The 18,900-nt window shown below is 41.0% G+C and overlaps 1 protein-coding gene across 3 annotated transcripts in view; it reads left to right on the top strand.

Annotated features, from left to right (window-relative positions):
• ADGRB3 (adhesion G protein-coupled receptor B3) overlaps nt 1–18,900 on the top strand; it is a 705,027-nt gene that overhangs the window by 305,686 nt on the left and 380,441 nt on the right. For all 3 annotated transcript variants that reach the window (XM_038748665.1, XM_038748662.1, XM_038748664.1), the window contains exon 11: nt 13,495–13,689. In XM_038748665.1, the coding sequence (XP_038604593.1) occupies nt 13,495–13,689 (195 nt within the window). The remainder of the gene's footprint in view (nt 1–13,494; nt 13,690–18,900) is intronic.

Below are 18,900 nucleotides of genomic sequence, written 5' to 3'. Positions count from 1 at the left end.
TTTGATTCTGGGGACTTCCGCAGGTGGCATTTTAAAGCCATTGAGAGAGTCTGGGCAAAGATGACCCCAGTTCCACACAGGCCATGGAAGGCTTGATCAGGGAACACTGCTTGAGCTGTTTTCCCTACCCTGATCCAGACAGGGAAGTATTTGCTAGGACAACCTTCCTTGGTCAGACCCCACCCAGAACAATTGGTGCCATTCACTCTCTAATAGCTCCATTAAAGATGTATTGATGTTTCCTCTGGTAATTTGCTGCCACCATCCCTTACTGAACTAATTAGCTCCCCAAAGGGCATGGGAGAATTTTGGGAGGATGGCTGCTGACCTACAACTCTGCAGATTCAGCTGGGGAAGAAATCCCAAATCTAGCCCAGCCATTTGGTGAGCTTCAAGGGTTCAAAGGTTCAAGAGACTCAGGAGCAAAATAACTGCCCTGGTTGGACCCATCCCCTGAGAGGGGCCTAGGGAAAGCAACACCCAAAGGTCCAGCATGCCAAAGACCTGGTATGTGTGGTGACATACAGGGGTCAGTCAGCCTACTTTAGCTCGGATCCTTATGATTTACAGGACTTTGTCCAGAAGGCATAAGGTGGGATTCATTGGCATCTTATTGGACATCCAGATAGGTGGTGGCAGTACATGGTGAGCACTTAATAAATACCATACTTATCATTTATAGTAAAGAGGAGCATCCTATATCCAGTTCTACTACAACATATTTTCATTTTGCATTTGAATAGGGCATTGTTATGGAATTAGAAAAGGTTGATCTGCCATTGTGAGCCTACTTGAATTGAGGGTGCTATGGTGTTGGGAGAAAGAGCACCTATGCATCATCAGACATCATTAGTGCCCTGCAAGAGTTTTCCTTATTGCAGAGCTTTGCAAGAACCCAGCCACTACATCTTAGGAGAACTTGGTGTACCAACTCTCTCCTTCTCTTCAGCCACATTCTTCATCACCACAGATGAATTGGTCTATCCTGAGGCTAAGCAAAAAGGGGACTTTTCAGCCTAACTGGGAATGAGTAGTTTCACTATATTGGGAAAGTTTTCATTCATGTAAACCCAAGGATGGGCCATGTCAGCTGGGGATGTTACAGATCCTGTTGCCCTTCCACCCTTGAGGAAAGTGTCAGAGGAGTGGTGGAGGAGGTGGTGGTGTTGGAGAAAGAAGCAGTAGCAGAGGAGGGTCAGTGGTGGAGAAGGCATTAGTGATGGTGGAGAAAGTGGTGGTCTAGGTGTCAGGGGTGGAGAAGGAAATGGTGATGGAAGAGGTGTTTGTTCTGGAGGAGGAGGTAGTGATGCACGAAGACGTAGTGGTAGAAGAGGTGGTGATAATGATGGAGGCAGTAATAGTAAAAGACACAGTGGTGGAGAAGGCAATGGTGGTGGAAGACGCAGTGGTGATGGAGAGGTGATAGTGGTGGGGGAGGTGGTCAAAGTGAAAAAGGCACTGGTAGTGAAGGAGAAGGTGGTGGTAGAAGAGGCTGAGGTGGGGTGGAGGAGGGAGTGATGGTAGTAGAGAACATGGTGGTCCTGAAATAAGTGGTGGTAGCAGAAGAGGCAGAGTTGAAGAAAGCAATGATAGTGGAAGAAGCAGTGGTGGTGGAGGATGTGGTCATACTGGAGGAGGTGGTGGAGTGAAAGAGGCGCTGGTGATGGAGGAGGAGGTGGTCGTAGCAGAGGTCATGGTGCTCCTGGAAGAAGTGGTAGTAGAAGAGACAGTGTTAGAGAAGGCAATGGAGATTGAAGAGGCTGTGGTGGTGGAGGAGGAGATAGTGGCAAAGGAGGTGGTGGTGGTGGAGGAGGCACTGATGATGGAGAAGCAGCATGGCTTAGTGGAAAGAGCACGGCCTTGGGAGTCAGAGGATGTGACTCAAGGCCCTGCTGAGAGCTCACCTCCTCCAGGAGGCCTTCCCAGACTGAGCCCCTTCCTTCCTCTCCCCCTCGTCCCCCTCTCCATCCCCCCATCTTACCTCCTTCCCTTCCCCACAGCACGTGTATATATGTATATATGTTTGTACATATTTATTACCCTATTTATTTATTTATTTTACTTGTACATATCTATTCTATTTATCTTATTTTGTTAGTATGTTTGGTTTTGTTCTCTGTCTCCCCCTTTTAGACTGTGAGCCCACTGTTGGGTAGGGACTGTCTCTATATGTTGCCAATTTGTACTTCCCAAGTGCTTAGTACAGTGCTCTGCACATAGTAAGCGCTCAATAAATACGATTGATGATGATGATGATGATGATGATGTGGGTTCTAATCCTGGCACTGCCATTTTGTCTGTTATGGGACCTTGGGTAAGTCACTTCACTTCTCTGGGCCTCATCTGTAAAATGGGGATTAAGACTGTGAGCCCACGTGGGACAACCTGATTACCTTGTATCTTCCTTAGTGCCTAGAACAGTGCTTGGCACATAGAAAGTACTTAAATAGCATTATTACTATTATTGTTATCATTATGAAGGACATGGTGGTGAAGGAGGTAGTGGAGGAGAAGGTAGTAGTAGAATAGGTAGTGGTGGTGGAAGGCAATGGTGGTGGTGGAAGAGGTAGCAGTGCAGAAGGCGGTCGTGGTAGAAGAGGCAATGGTAGTAGAGGAGGAGGTATGGGTGAAGCAGGTATTGGTGGTAGAGGTAGCAGTGGTGGTAATGCTTAGAACAGTGCTTTACACATAGTAAGCGCTTAATAAATGCCATTATTATTATTAGAAGAGGCTACCTTGGAGGAGGCTCTGGTGGTAGTAGAGGAGGAATCAATCAATAAATTGTATTTTTTGAGCACTTATTGTGGGCAGAGCATTGTTAAGTATTAGGGGGAGTGCACTATAATAGAGTTGGTAGACATGTTCCCTGCCTACAAATAGCTTATTCATTCATTCATTCATTCAATAGTATTTATTGAGCGCTTACTGTGTGCAGAGCACTGTACTAAGCACTTGGGAAGTACAAGTTAGCAACATATAGAGATGGTCCCTACCCAACAGTGGGCTCACAGTCTAGAAGGGGGAGACTGACAACAAAACAAAACATATTAACAAAATAAAATAAATAGAATAAATATATACAAATAAAATAAATAAATGGAGTAATAGAAACGTACAAACATACATATATATATACATATGCAGGTGCTGTGGGGAGGGGAAGGAGGTAAGGCGGGGGAATGAGGAGGGGGTGGAGGGGGGGAGGAAGGAGGGGGCTCAGTGTGGGAAGGCCTCCTGGAGGAGGTGAGCTCTCAGTAGGGGCTTGAAGGGAGGAAGAGAGCTAGCTTGGCGGTAGTGCAGAGGGAGGGCATTCCAGGCCAGCGGGATTACAGTCTAGAAGGAAACACAGGCATCAGCGCTTAGAACGGTGCTTGGCACATAGTCAGCGCTTAACAAATTCCATCATTATTATTAATATAAATGAAGTAATTATGGACATGAGTGCTGTGGGGCTGAATGAGAGGTGAGTACAATATAATAGATTTGGCAGACATGTCCCCTGCCGACAACTAGCTTACAGTCTAGAAGAGGACAAAGGCATTAATATAAATGAACTATGAACATAGTGCTGTGGAGCTGAGGGAGAGAGGAATAAAGACTGCAAATCTAAGTGCAAGGGTGACACAGAAGGTAGTTATATTGTATTGACTCATTCAATCAATCATATTTATTGAGCACTTACTATGTGCAGAACACTGTACTAAGCACTTGGAAAGGTACAATGCAGCAATAAAGAGAGAAAATCTCTGCCTACAACAAACTCACAGTCTAGATGGGGGAAGACAGACATCAATGCAATTAAGCAGACATCAATATAAATAAAATTGCAGCTATATACATAAGTTTTGTGGGGTGGGGAGAAGGGGGAAGAGTAAAGGGAGGGAGTCAGGGTGATGAGGGATGGAGTGGCAGATGAGGAAAAAGGGGCTTAATCTGGGAAGGCCTCTTGGAGATGTGCCTTCAGTAAGGGTTTGAAGGTAAGGAGAGTAACTGGTGGATTTGAGAAGCAACATGGCTCAGTGGAAAGAGCCCGGGCTTGGGAGTCAGAGGTCATGGGTTCAAATCCCGGCTCAACTGCTTTGGGCAAGTCACTTAACTTCTCTGTGCCTCAGTTACCTCATATGTAAAATGGGGATTAAGACTTGAGCCCCACGTGGGACAACCTGATTACCTTGTATCCCTCCCCAGTGCTTAGAACAATGCTTTGCACATAGTAAGTGTTTAACAAATGCCATCATTATTATTATTATCATTATTTGAGGAGGGAGGGCATTCCAGGCCAGAGATAGGATGTGGGCCAGGGATCAGTGGCAAGACAGGTGAGAGCAAGCACAGTGAGAAGTTTGTAGGGACTGTCTCTATATGTTGCCAATTTGTGCTTCCCAAGCGCTTAGTACAGTGCTCTGCACACAGTAAGCGCTCAATAAATATGATTGATTGATTGATTTAGCACCAAAGGAGTGAAGTGTGTGCAGGCTGGGTTGTAGAAGGAGAGAAAGCAGGTGAGATAGAAGGGGGCAAGATGATGGAGAGCTTTAAAGCCAATGGTGAGGAGTTTTTGTTTGATATGGAGGTGAATAGGCAACCACTGGAGATTTTTGAGGGGAGGGCTGACATGCCCTGAATGTTTCTATAGAAAGATGTCAGGCATCAGAGTGAAGTATGGACTACAGTGGAGAGACACAGGAGGTCGGGAGGTCAGAAAGGAGGCTGACGCAGTAATCGAGGCAGCATACTCTTCCAAACACTTATTACTCTGTATACAGTAAGCACTCAATAAATACGATTGATTGATTGAGTGGGAGAAGAGTAAATGAGGACTTAGTTGGGGAAGACCTCATGTGGAGATATGCTTTTTATAAGGCTTTGAAGGTGGGAGAGTGATTGCCTATCAGACATGAAGGGGTAGAGGGGAAGGAGGAGGTAGCTGTGGAGGAAGAGGTGGTGGTGGAGGACGTAGTGGTGAAGGAAGAGGTAATGGTTCAGGGGACATTGGTGGTGGTAGAAGAGGTGACGATGAAGAAGGCATTGGTGGTGGTGGAGTCTTCTAGACTGTGAGCCCACTGTTGGGTAGGAACTGTCTCTATATGTTGCCAACTTGTACTTCCCAAGCGCTTAGTACAGTGCTCTGCACACAGTAAGCGCTCAATAAATATGATTGATTGATTGGAGGAGGTCATGGTGTAAGAATCTGTAGTGGGGAGGCAATGGTGGAGGAGAAGGTGGTGGTGGTGATGGAACAGTGCTGGTGGAAGAGGTGGTGGTGGTAGAAAAGGTGGTGGTAATAGAAGAGGCAATGGTTGGAAAGGCATTGTAGTGGAAGAAGTGGTGGTGATGGAGGAGGTGCTTGTAAAAGAGTCATTGGTGGAGGAGGCAATGATGAAGGAGAACGTGAATGTGGCAGCAGAGGTGGTATCACGTATGGTTTTTTTGGGGGGGTTATGGTATTATTTAAACATTTACAATGTGTCAGAGACTGTACTAAGTGCTAGGGCAAATACAGGGTAATCAAGCTGGACACAGTCCCTACCCTACACAGGAGTCACAGTCTTAATCCCCATTTGCAGATGAGGTAACTGAGGCACAGAGACGTTAAGTGACTTGTCCAAGGTCGCACATTCATTCAATCAGATTTATTGAGCACTTACTGTTGCAGAGCACTATACTAAGCACTTGGGAGAATACAGTATTACAATGAACAGACACATTCCCTGCCCACAATGACCTTACCGTCTAGAGGGGAAGGTAGACATTAATACAAATGTAAGTGGCAAAGTAGGGATTAGAACCCAGTTCCTTCTGATTCCCAGGCCCATATTCTATCCGCAGAACAAGCTGCTTTCCTCACTATTCTCACTCCACTCTTCTCTCTTTCTTTACCTCTTGGCCTCTTTTCTGTAGCCTTTAGAATATTTTTTTCCGCTTTCACCTTTTCCTTTTCTCTATATATTAATGCATAGCCCCATGGGTGAATTAGGAAATGACAGAATAATGAGATTCTAATTCTAAAATATGTTTTGAAACTATTGTCTTTTATAATAAGCCTTATTACTAATTGTTTTTAAATGAAACCCCACCATAATTGTATGTCAAAACCATTGATAAAGGCACCAGGCAGATGGATTGAAGGAGTGGGTTCTGAAAACATAGGATAAATGTGTTATGCAAAAGCATGTCACTTTTACTGGAAAGCTTGGGAAGCTGGAGTTTTGTTGTCATTGTTTGTTTTTTTAAAAAATAATCCCCACAAAGGAAGACACTTATGGTAGCTGGTATGTGTTGTAAGGAAACAGAAAACAAATTATTTGAAGCATACAGCCCATACTTGAAACTCTGATCCTCATGGATCTCTGTGGGGACAGGAGACTAAATCTCAATCTGTAAAAAGAGAAGCAATCCTGAGTCTCTTCATTTCTTTCTTTTTAACAATGGGTTTTGTCAATTTCCATTAAACATGAAGAGAAAAAAAGTTAAAGGAACCCACTAGAAGGAGAAGATTCATAATGCTGTTTCAAAAAAGCAGGATTAATCCCTAATAATGCAGTATTAAATGGAAATACTTAAAACCCTATAAAATCCACTGAACAATCTCAATGTCATTTTCAATGGGATAAAGTAATTCCGAGTAAAGATGTTAAAGCTGGCACAATATACTAAATATATTTGTTCCACAATGTAATATGTTCACTGTACTTGTTGCAGTTGCTAGACAAGATCACTGAGGTCCTGGAACACAATGTCTAAGAACATTCCAGTACTGCTAATCACCTTATAGTTTTATTAAGGGGGACATGTGAGGAGAATGGATTATTCTGAAGTATCCAATTGGTGGCAAGGAAGACAGGGAAAACGTTTTAATGATACACTGAATTACAATCTTATATTTTGAGGCATAAATCCACACTGCTGCTGTCCAGCGCAGGTTACTTAACTCTGTCTGAAGCTCCTGCTTAAGACATTTCCGTTATGGGTAACCCTATATGGCATAGCTCTAAGCTTCATCAGTGTACACAAACCCTCCAGCCACGATAAGGCATTGATTCATAAGAGAGGTCCTTTTATACACATAAAATATAAATATTAAAGTTTAACTTTGAACTATGTTTAAATGTACCATTGTTGCTACACATATATAGTTTAGGTGTACATATACTTATGAAAAATATGTATATGTTCATATATAAAATAACATTGGTAAAATTAAAGTACCAAGCTCAGTTATCCGGACCAGGAACTGATATGAATATCTAGTTCATATTTTGGAGACTTTGATGACTTTAAGACTTTGATCCAGTTGATAGAGAAGCAGCGTGGCTCAATGGAAATGAACACGGGCTGTGGAGGTCATGGGTTCAAATCCCAGCTCCGCTACTTGTCAGCTGTGTAACTTTGGGCAAGTCACTTAACCTCTCTGTGCCTCAGTGACCCCATCTGTAAAATGGAGATGAAGACTTTGAGCCCCCCAGGGGACAACCTGATTGCCTTGTAATCTTCCCAGTGCTTAGAACAGTGCTTTGCGCATAGTAAGCACTTAATAAATGTCATTATTATTATTATTATCATTATTATTATCATTATACCCAGAGTCTCACAAATGTGTGTCAGCCTCCAGCAATGGTAGAACTTGATTTTGGGGGAAGGAGGTTTTCAGCCTCCCAGTGATCCCATAGACCCAAAGAGGTAAAATGGCAACTTTCCCTCTCTCCTCCTCTTCTTCAAGCTCCTCCTTCACCCAAATAAACCTTAAGAAGCCAAATTTAAGAAGCAGCATGGCTCAGTGGAAAGAGCCCGGGCTTTGCAGTCAGAGGTCACGGGTTCAAATCCTGAACCCAGCTTGCCCAGCCAATTGTCAGCTGTGTGACTTTGGGCAAGTCACTTAACTTCTCTGTGCCTCAGTTACCTCATCTGTAAAATGGGGATTAAGACTGTGAGCCGCTGTGGGACAACCCGATCACCTTGTAACCTCCCCAGTGCTTAGTACAGTGCTTTGCACATAGTAAGCGCTTAATAAATGCCATTATTAAATTTATATCTCAGCACCTCCTGCCAATCGGTGATATCTTTCAACAGAGCACTTGTTCATAGCACAATTTAAGGATGGACATTAAGGATACCATTTAACCTGCCAAGCCTTTTTTCTATTGAGGGGGTTGGGCGGGGAAGCAGGTAGATAGATGAAAAAACCATTCATAGTACCTGTTCTGAATTGATTTAGATATGATGAGGATAAACTTGAAAATGGCTGTGGAGCATTTTGGCCATTTCCTAGAAATGCGTTAGGCAAATAGAATGATTTTAATTGGGATTTTGATTGTTAATGTTTCCATCTAAATCTGTTAACCTACTTAGCTAGAAAGGGTAGCACACTTGTGAAGGTGACTTTTAGAAGACACTTAGACTGGGAAATGCATATATTACCAAATTATTTTGGGTTTTTTTGCTGTAACAATTTTAAAAGTTTGAGGAGGATACATGAGGATTTGTAGGTTGCTAAACTGTGACTCCCAGGAAACATTTGCTGTTCATATTTTCCCAATTAAAGTATTTGTTTACTCCTGTCCTAGTGGAAGGAGCATGGGCCTAGAAGACGAGAGTTATAAACTCAGGGGTGACCTTGGGCAAGTCACTTCACTGCTCTGTACCTCAGTTACCTCATCTGTAAAATGGGGATTATATCCTCTTCCTCTTACTTAGACTCTGAGTCCCATGTGAGGCAGGGACTATGTCCAAACTGATGAATTTGTATCTATCCCAGTGCTAGAACAATGCTTGACACGTACTGCTTAACAAATATTGTTATTATTATAATTATTTTTATTATTATTGTACGCTCCTCCCACCCCTACCACCCTATTCTGTTGTTCCCCAGGAAGGATCCTCTAGATTGCAAGTTCATTGTGGACAGGAGACATGTCTACCAACTCTGTTAACACTGTAATCTCCCAGGAGCTTAGTATAGTGCTCTACAAACAGTGTTTGCTTCATTCATTCAATCGTATTTATTGAGCTCTTACTGTGTGCAGAGCACTGTACTAAGTGCTTCATTTATTATAAGATTTATAGATGGTGGGCAAACCTGCCTGTTGATTCCCATTTGTCAGTGATGCAATCCCTTCAGGTTATAAATCCAAGGATGGTGGATTCAGTTGCTCTCAGCACCCACAGTAACTTGCTTCTCATAACAGGAGGCACTCTGTTTCCATTATCTCCTTACTACCAGTCCTGGGAAAAAGCATATCAGAAACTGAGGGATGTGTGGGGAGGAAAGCATTCTGGATGTGATCAGTGAAGTTTCAGGGGAAGGAAAAAGAGGTCTGATAGAGTTTCATTACCTTCTATAAAAGGTACCTTTTATAGAAGTGGAGAAGATGGATTTAATAATAAACTACAAACAAGTGGGAGAGAAAGTAGATAACATTCTTCATTCCTTGCTCAGGGATCAGAGCCTCTAGTTAGACACGAGTAATCAGGAGGATGTCTGAGCCAAATCACATTTGCTCAGGGTCCAGGCTTTCATCTCCAGGAAAATTGAAGATAGATGAGTGGTCTATGGGTAGAATAGGCATTGGGGCTGGACTCTGCTCCCACACAGAAGTGCCTAGAAGAGCCTTCATAGCAGCCAATCTCACGCTTTGCTGCAAAATCCCATGGGTTTTTTCTTTGCTGGGAGCAGGGTCAGGAGGAATCAGGGAGAAGTGAGCCATCTGAATCCGGGCCTCCAGGTACAGAAAAATATGGGGGTAAATGGTTTCCAGGAAGGCTGGGAGGTAGATATGAAGTGGAAGGTCAGGACTCTTCCACCCTGCTTCCTCCCTTCTCTCTGCATCCTCTTCTCTAGGAGTGCAAAATACAAGCCTTAGTAGACTTGAGAAAAGGGATAATAGCTTTGTAAAGCCACCTCTAAATCTACTGTTCTTAGAGAATTCACCAACTATTACGGTTTTTGTCCATACAGCTTTATGATGCTGATGTGTAAACACCTCTAATACGGCATCCAGTGGCAAAAGTTAGAGAAGCTGAGGTTTCAGAAAGTGTTGATTATTCCAATGAAAATATCAATCTATAGTCAACCAAATCATATATTTCAGAAGGGATTGACTTTATCTGGCATGTCCTATTGGGAGCATACACAAAGGTATATAAATATTAAAATGCATTTATATGAGGTATTCGCAGCTGACAATATGCAGAAGGATATTCATTAGTGTCAGTTGTAGTGGTTGATTTGGGAATGTGATTACCTGTCTACTAAGAGCTTTAGGAGACCAATTAATTTCATATAGGCCTCTGAACGGCTGTCAAATGTTAGGGATGTTTGTTTAGTATTGATTTGGGCCAGAGTTGAAACTAGCCTAGAGGCGAAAACCCATCTTTCCTTCTAGCAATTGCTTGAGCCTCCTCTTGTGGCTGTTTTTCTTTCTATTATAAGCAGGCATCATAACTGTAATACAGCTGATACCTGCAGATTTGAGTCAGTTTGTCAAGTCAAAGCTACTTACTATTCTGTAGCCCCCGTTAAAAAGTATTACTTGAAGGAAGAGTAGTGTACTAAATAGATACCAAAATCAAGTTTTCAACAGACATGAAATCAAATGAAATCCTTCTTCCTTCATTTTGCACACTCTACAACTAAAGTTATGACCTGATTTCAGTTTGCCTACCAAATGTGTATGCATCTCAGTAACTTCAGTACTCTTAGGTGCTGCCTGCCTACCAAATATGTGTATATAATAATAATAATGTTGGTATTTGTTAAGGGCTTACTATGTGCCAAGCACTGTTCTAAGCACTGGGGTAGATACAGGGTAATCAGGTTGTCCCATGTAGGGCTCACAGTCTTCATCCCCATTTTACAGATGAGGTAACTGAGACACAGAGAAGTTAAGTGACTTGCCCAAGGTCACACAGCTGACAAACGGTGGAGCTGGGATTAGAACCCAAGACCTCAGACTCCCAAAGCCAGGCTCTTTCCACTAAGCCACGCTGTTTCTCTATACATCTCAGTAACCTCAGCACTTCTAGGTGCAGCCTGTGATCTCACATGTGTTGCATGCCCTAATAGGTCATGTCTGCCTTGTGTGTTCTCATATATTTGTGCTTATCCACATGTCCAGGTCATGATTCTGTATAATGATAACTGTGAAATTTGTCAGGAGCTTAGTTATGTGCCAAGCATTAATGTTAAGTTCTAGGATAGTTGAAATCAAATCAGACAAGAACCCTGTCCCACATAATAATAAATAATAATGATGGCATTTATTAGGCGCTTAGTATGTGCAAGGTATAAGCATTGGGGAGGTTACCAGGTGATCAGGTTGTCCCACGGGGGGTCACAGTCTTAATCTCCATTTTACAGATGAGGTAACCGAGGCATAGAGAAGTTACGTGACTTGCCCAAAGTCACATAGCTGACAATTGGCGGAGTTCCTTCTACTGAGCTACGCTGCTTCTCTGGGGCTCAAATTCTAAGGGGAAGAAAGAATAGATATTTAACCCCATTTTACAGAAGAAGAAATTGAGCACAGAAAAGTTTAGTAACTTGCCCAAGGCACACAGCTGGCAATGATTGGATCGAGGAATAGAATCGGGCTCTCCTGCTTCCCAGTCCTGTGTTCTATCCAGTGTCACAATTTATTTTCCAAGGGACCACAGCTCTTCTTCTGCAATGAGATTACAGTTTAAAAAAAATGTATTTGTGAGTGCTTGCTTTGTAGCAGGCACTGTATTGAGCATTTGGGTGGAGGACACAAGCAAATTGGGTTGGACACAGCCCCTGCCCCATGTGGGGCTCACACTCTCAATCCCCATTTTACAGATGAGGTAATTGAGCCTCAGAGAAGTGAAGTGACTAGCCCTAGATCACATAGCAGACAAGTGCATTGTCCAAATGCACTGAAGGCAGGCCATTAGCAGCAAGCATCAGACATCTTCCCAAATAGAGTGATAGCACATTGCTTTGCCCTGAGCAGTTTGTTTTGTTCTTCCTTTCTCTTTCTGCAGTGTGCAGATATACCAAATTCACACATTAATTTAAGAGGCTGGTTAAGCAACATAAAATTCACTAAAGGAAAACAATTCGTGCATTTTCATGCATTATCATTAACAGTAAAAACGTGAAACTCTTCCCTTAAGCATGCTGGAAAAATAGAGTAAATAATTTTTCCCCAACCTATCGCATTTTGGTTGTGCATAGATAATCCCGACATCCTGAATATAGAGGATCAAATGCCTTTCCCTGACTTGACCCAAAGATGTATATATGTATTTATTTGTTAAGCACTTACTAAGTGCCGACAACAATTTGTTAAGCACTAACTATGTGCCAACAACTATATTAAGCACTGGGATAGGTACAAGTCCCTGGGTTAGACACAGCACTAGTATTGGGACAGTCTCTGTCCCACATGGAACTAACAGTGGGATGAAGACAGAGAACAGGTATTTCATCTGCATTTTTTAAAGATAGGAAAACTGAGACACACAGAGTTAAGTGACTTGGCCAAGGTCACACAGTACCTAAGTTCATTCATTCATTCATTCATTCATTCGAGCATATTTATTAAGTGCTTGCTGTGTGCAGAGCTCTGTACTAAGTGCTTGGGAAAGTACAACACAACAATAAACAGTGACATTCCCTGCCCACAACGAGCTCCCAATTTAGAGTGGGGGAGACAGACATCAATAAAAATAAATAAAATTACTGATGTATATATAAATGCTGTGGTGCTGGGAGGGGAGTGGGGGAGAGCAAAGGGAGTAGGTCAGGGTGACACACAAGGAAGTGGGAGATGAGGAAAAGCAGGGCTTAGTCTGAGAAGGCCTCTTGGAGGAGATCTGCCTTCAGTAAGGCTTTGAACCGGGGGAAGGGGAGGGACTAATTGTCTAGCGGATTTGAGGAGGTAGGGCATTCCAGGCCAGAAGCAGGATGTGGGCCAGGGGTCAGTGGTGAGACAGGAGAGTTTGAGGCACAGTGAGAAAATTAGCTCTAGAGGGGTGAAGTATGCAGCCTGGGTTGTAGAATGAGAGAAGCATGGTGAGGTAGAAGGGGCAAGGTAATGGAGTGCTTTAAAGCCAATGGTGAGGAGTTTTAGTTTGATACAGAGGTGAATAAGCAACCACTGGAGATTTTTGAGGAGTGGGTTGACATGGCCTGGAATGTTTTTGCGGAAAGATGATCTGGGCAGTGGAGTGAAGTGTGGACTGGAGTGGGAAGAGACAGGAAGTGGAAGATCAGTATTAGAACCTAAGTCCCCTGACTCCCAGGCTGATCCTCTTTCCTCTAGGATATTTTGATTCAAACATGTTTAATTGAATTTTAGGACAAGGCAAAAGTACATATCCGTTCATTAGCTATTGCACTGGGGATGTGATTAAAGGATATGTAGTTCTGAAAACCTACCTTTTTTTTGACTTATCATTGAATATATTTACTTAAATATGACCTATACAGCTATGACAGTTCTGATATTTATTCCACTTTCTGTATTTGCACAGATAAAGGAACACCTTGCTAAGGGGCAGCGGATGTTGGCCGGTGATGGGATGTCCCAAGTGACCAAGACACTGTTGGATTTAACTCAGAGGAAAAACTTTTATGCAGGAGATCTTCTGATGTCTGTGGAAATTCTCAGAAATGTGACTGATACGTTCAAAAGGGCAAGTTATATTCCTGCATCCGATGGTGTTCAGGTAAGAAAAATGATCACATAAAGGAAGAGGCTGATTAAAATTGAATCAATTTTTGGCACAGGGAAGGCAGTGCAGTAGATTTGATGCAGGGGAAACAATCTGATCTAGAGGAAATAATGGGCCATTCGAGTGACACTTGGGTCCTACGCTCAGGTCTAAATATAACTATCACTTACTGCTCACTTTCCCCACCCATCAAATGTAAATGATAAAACATGTATTCAACTAACCCTGAGGGATTTGGAGAGAATAAATGAAAATCTGGGTCAGATACTTTGTGCTTCTCAGATGAAGGTACTGTAGATAGTCAAGTTGGGTCTATGAATATTTTATTCTTTTGTTGTGTTGCAGAAGAAAGTTAGAACTGCTTATTAAGTGTAATAGTTACACATTAAACATTGTATGAAAAAGGTATAGTTTAAAAAAAAAATCAAGGCCAGATTTGTTCCCCAAGGTATGTGTCAGAATTTATCAAGAAAATAGGAAGCTTCATTTTAGGAAAAAGTTCTAGTAACTATGTTTAATCTATTTCTACTTATTGAACACAACTTCAGTGTTTAAATTCATCCATTGCCTTTTGATTGATTTTCAGATGCTTAAACCATTGCAGCATTTTTATTAGCATTAAAACAATAAAAAAATCAGACAATATAGGGGGTATTTTATGTAAGTGAATTTTTGTTTAACACTTTCCATACTCCAGGTCAATTAGCAATATTCTACTGCCAAAATGCTGTGTTGATTTCTACATTGCTAGCATAACATGCTGCCTGCCTTCCTGCATAAAGTTCATTAAAATAAAGGTCTGGCAGAACTCCCAGTTCAGGTATGGTTTTGTTTCAGTTAACTCTTCATATGGGAGTTTCATTTGCATTTGTCAAGAAGAATGTAGATATTTTTCAAAGTAAGTTATTGAGAAAATATTTGAGAAAAAAACTCCAATATAACATAATGGTGAACTTTTTTTAATCATTCATAAATAATAGCAATGCATTTATATACACATAGCTATAAAATATGTATGCATAGATATATGTTTGTACAAATGGGTGCATATTCAAACATAGATGGAAATAGTGGTTTTGAGGATTTCTGTTTTTGCAAAGCATTATGCCATTATTATCCAGGAATTGTCTTTCAGTTACTTTTATTTTGAATTAATAATTAAACTCTAATTGAGATTTTATAAAATATTTCTGTGACCCAAAAAAGGCCTATTAATAGAAAAGGAGCATGTAGACATTCCACATTCCAGTAGCTACATCACATACCTTGTATGTTGCATGCTACGAAATATAAACAAAAAATTTTTATCCGGACTGTGATATAGACGAAAGTTCTGACCTGATGAAATTTGGTATTTCCAAGACTTGTAGAAGGTCTATTTGGAACAGGAGTCAGCATGTCACTTCTACAAGATGAATGAACTCTACCAGGCCATCACAACATCATTAAGGGTTCAAAACAAAATTAAGAAACTTACTAAGAAATTTTATAAATAATTGATCAAATAAGAAGACACCACTAATGTAGTAAAAGGAACACAAAGATTTACAGAATATGGACTAATATGAATGAATTATGTTTACACATCTTATTAATGATGGAAGATATGAAAAAATGATACAGAAATATCTAAAGATAGACTTCTTTTTAAATAAAGCACAACTTCATCTTTACTTTTGGTTCACACAAGCATTTCTTTATCTATTTAGTCTCAGCTATGGGTGGGAGAGTCAAGCAGAGGCCTACCCAATCCATTTCTAGCTTGGGCAGTGACTAGCAAGACGAAGGCAATCTTCTACAAGTCAAACCTCACCCATGCTGGGCAGCAGTGGTGTGGGAGAGAATTGAGGGTGGAGACTTAACTTTACTGCACAGAAGGCAGCAGTGGTAAACCACTTCTGTGTTTTTACCAAGAAAAGTCTATGGATACACTACCAGAACGATTGCAGATAGGTAGTGGGTTATTCTGGAAGAGATGTTTCTCCAGTGAGAAAAACTAGAAAAACTAGAAAAACAAGTCGACAGCGTAAGACAAGACAAGACATAATGTTGGGAAAGTGAGTAATCCTGGATTCAATTCTCTGAATAAAACCCTCTTGAATCCTGGGTTTAGGGAATGTATAATTATATATAATAAAATTATCACAGTAAAATGATAAAGGGCTGATACCAATTTTGCCAAAAGCCAGGGCTTTCCCCTTAATCAGAAGAAAATATTTCAAACAACATAAACGATCTGAGTCACTGGAGTGATGCATCACCATCCATGTTTATTAGTAGTCATTTTCACAATATCTGTACAATTACAGTCAGCTTCCCTATAACATGGAGGTTCATGTTCTTGAAAAAAACCTGTAATTATGGAAAGCATGAGTTATAATATGCACATTTATAATGATGCCCCACACATGCAATCAACTCTTTCTTCTGGGATCACATTGTATCCCGACAGATGCACATTGTTGGAAAATCTTTTCCTAATTTTGAAGTACTCTATCCAAAACATATAGTTATGTACATTTTGGGAGAACTGGCTGTATTTTGTCTTCTAAGGAAGCTAGAGAAAATCTGTCATAGCACAAAGTACCGCTCTTCCACGAAAATTATATTCAGTAATACTTGAAAAGACCAAGTATAGTATTTTCTGCATATTTCTTGATACCAGTATATTTTCTATCTTTAGGCTCCGATTATGGGAAGGAATTGGCAGATACAAATAAGGTCTTCGGTCTTCCATAAATTCTCTGTTTCATTTTTCATTTCATTTCCTCTTCTCAATATTAACTTGTATTTTGCCATCTCGATTAGTTTTTGTGCCAGAAAATAGCCAAACAAAAGAGTAGAACTGGAAAAGTACCCAATTGACCCTGCACTTTCACCTCAGTGAGGTGTTTTTTTAATATTAAATATGAGCCACTTAAATCCTGCATTTACAGATTTCTGCAAGATTCTTCAGCAGATTTGGAAAAGTATTTTAAATAACTTTACGGAGATTGTTGCCTCAAAATTGAAATGTGCATTTAGCAGCAATTATTTACTGGTAAATGGCAATTGGTAAACAGCAATGGGTAATGTAGGTAAAATAGGAAAATTGAGGAATGTTGTTTGCCATTACTCAAATTAAGACTTTGGATCCATATTATTAATTTTCCCATTGCACCTACATTACTAACTGAAGTAAATAATTGGATCCAATTTCTTAATTAGGGTAATGACAAACCACATTCATCAATTCTCCACATTTGCTACTTAAATGGAGATTCATTTAACTAATTCTTGTAAAAAAGACTATAGAACATTATCACTTTAAAACTAAAGATTACTTTGGAATCAGTCAATCAATAAATCAATGGCATTTATTGAGTGATTACCATGTGTTTTGACAGAGTACAGTACACTTGAGTTGGTAGAAATGGTCCTGGATGACAACAAGCTTTTAGCAAACTGTGAAATCTATTTCTAAAGATATCATATCACTCACAGAATAATAATAATAATAATAATAATAATGATGGAATTTGCTAAGTGCTTACTATGTGCAAAGCACTGTTGTAGAGAAGTAGCGTGGCTCAGTGGAAAGAGCCTGGGCTTTGGAGTCAGACATCATGGGTTCAAATGCCGGCTCTGCCAATTGTCAGCTGTGTGACTTTGGGCAAGTCATTTAACTTCTCTATGCCTCAGTTATCTGTAAAATGGTGATTAAAACTGTGAGCCCCCCTGTGGGACAACCTGATCACCTTGTAACCTCCCCAGTGCTTAGAACAGTGCTTTGCACATAGTAAGCACTTAACAAATACCATTATTATTATTATTATTATTATTATTATTATTATTATTATTATTACTATAAGCACTGGGGTAGATACAAGGTAATCAGGTTGTCCCACGTGGGGCTCTCAGTCTTCATTTTGCAGATGACGGGGCTGGCACCCAGAGAAGTTAAGTGACTTGCCCAAGGTCACACAGCAGACATGTGGTGGAGCTGGGATTAGAACCCATGATCTCTGATTCCCAAGGCTGGGTTCTTTCCACTGAGCCACGCTGGGGAGCATACAGAGTAGTAGACCACATATAGAAGCACTGTGGAAGATTCAATAGACGAAGACAATGCTGGAGGTATAGAAGGAAGTAAAGGTTTTATCCTTATTATGTCACTGATTCCTTTCCAATCAATCAATCAATAATCATAGTTATTAAGCACTGACTGTATGCAGAGCACTGTATTAAGTACTTGGTAGACTACAATATAGCAATATAAAAGACTTATTTCCTGCCCACAGTTACCTTATAGTCTAGAAGGGTAGAGAGACTTTAATATAAATAAGTACATTATGGATATGTACATATGTGCTGTAGGGATGGGAGAGGGGATGAATAAAAGGAGCAAGTCAGGGTGATGCAGAAGGTAATGGGAGACGAGGAATGAAGGGCTTAGTCAGGGAAGGCCTCTTGAAGGTGATGTTTCTTCAATAAGGCTTTGAAGTGGGGAGAGTAATTGTCTGTTGGGTATGAGGAGGAAGGGTATTTCAGGCTGGGGCAAGACATGAACAAAACGTTGCTGACAAGATCGAGGTACAGTGAGAAGATTAGAATCTGGGTTGTAGAAAAAGAGTAGTAAGGTGAAGTAGGAAGGGCCAAGGTGATTGGCTGTTTAAAAACCAATGATGAGGAATTTGTTTGCTGTGAAGTTGGATGGGCAATCATGGAAGGTTCTTGAGAAGAGGCCAGAAGAGGTTGTTGAGAAGAAATATGGCCAGAATGTTTTTGTAGAAAAATGATCTAGGCAGCAGAGTGAGGTATGGACTGGAGTGGGAAGAGTAAGGAGGCTGGAGGTCAGCAAGTAGGTCACTGGAATAGCATAAGTGATTGGATTAACACGGTAGCAGTTTGGATACTTACTGCATCCAAATGTTTAGTCAGTTTAAGTCAGGCAGGGTTTGGGTGGGGAGATACAGAATTCTGTTTTTGATATGATGTGTGAGGTGACGGCAAGACATCCATGTAGAGGTGTCTTGAAGGCAGTAGGAAATTCGAAACTGCAGAAAGAGAGATGAGCGCTGGAGATGTAGATTTGGGAATCATCTGCTTAGAGGAAGTATTTGAAACAATGTGATCAAATAAGTTCTCCAGAGGTGTTAGTTTAGATGGAGAAGAGAAGAGAAGAGGAGTGGGAGGCCAGAAGGAGCTCAAAAAAGAGATTGAGAA

This window comes from Tachyglossus aculeatus, chromosome 1 (genome assembly GCF_015852505.1).
Source record: "Tachyglossus aculeatus isolate mTacAcu1 chromosome 1, mTacAcu1.pri, whole genome shotgun sequence".
Classification (NCBI taxonomy): Eukaryota; Metazoa; Chordata; class Mammalia; order Monotremata; family Tachyglossidae; genus Tachyglossus; species Tachyglossus aculeatus.
This window is presented reverse-complemented; position numbering and strand designations above follow the sequence as displayed.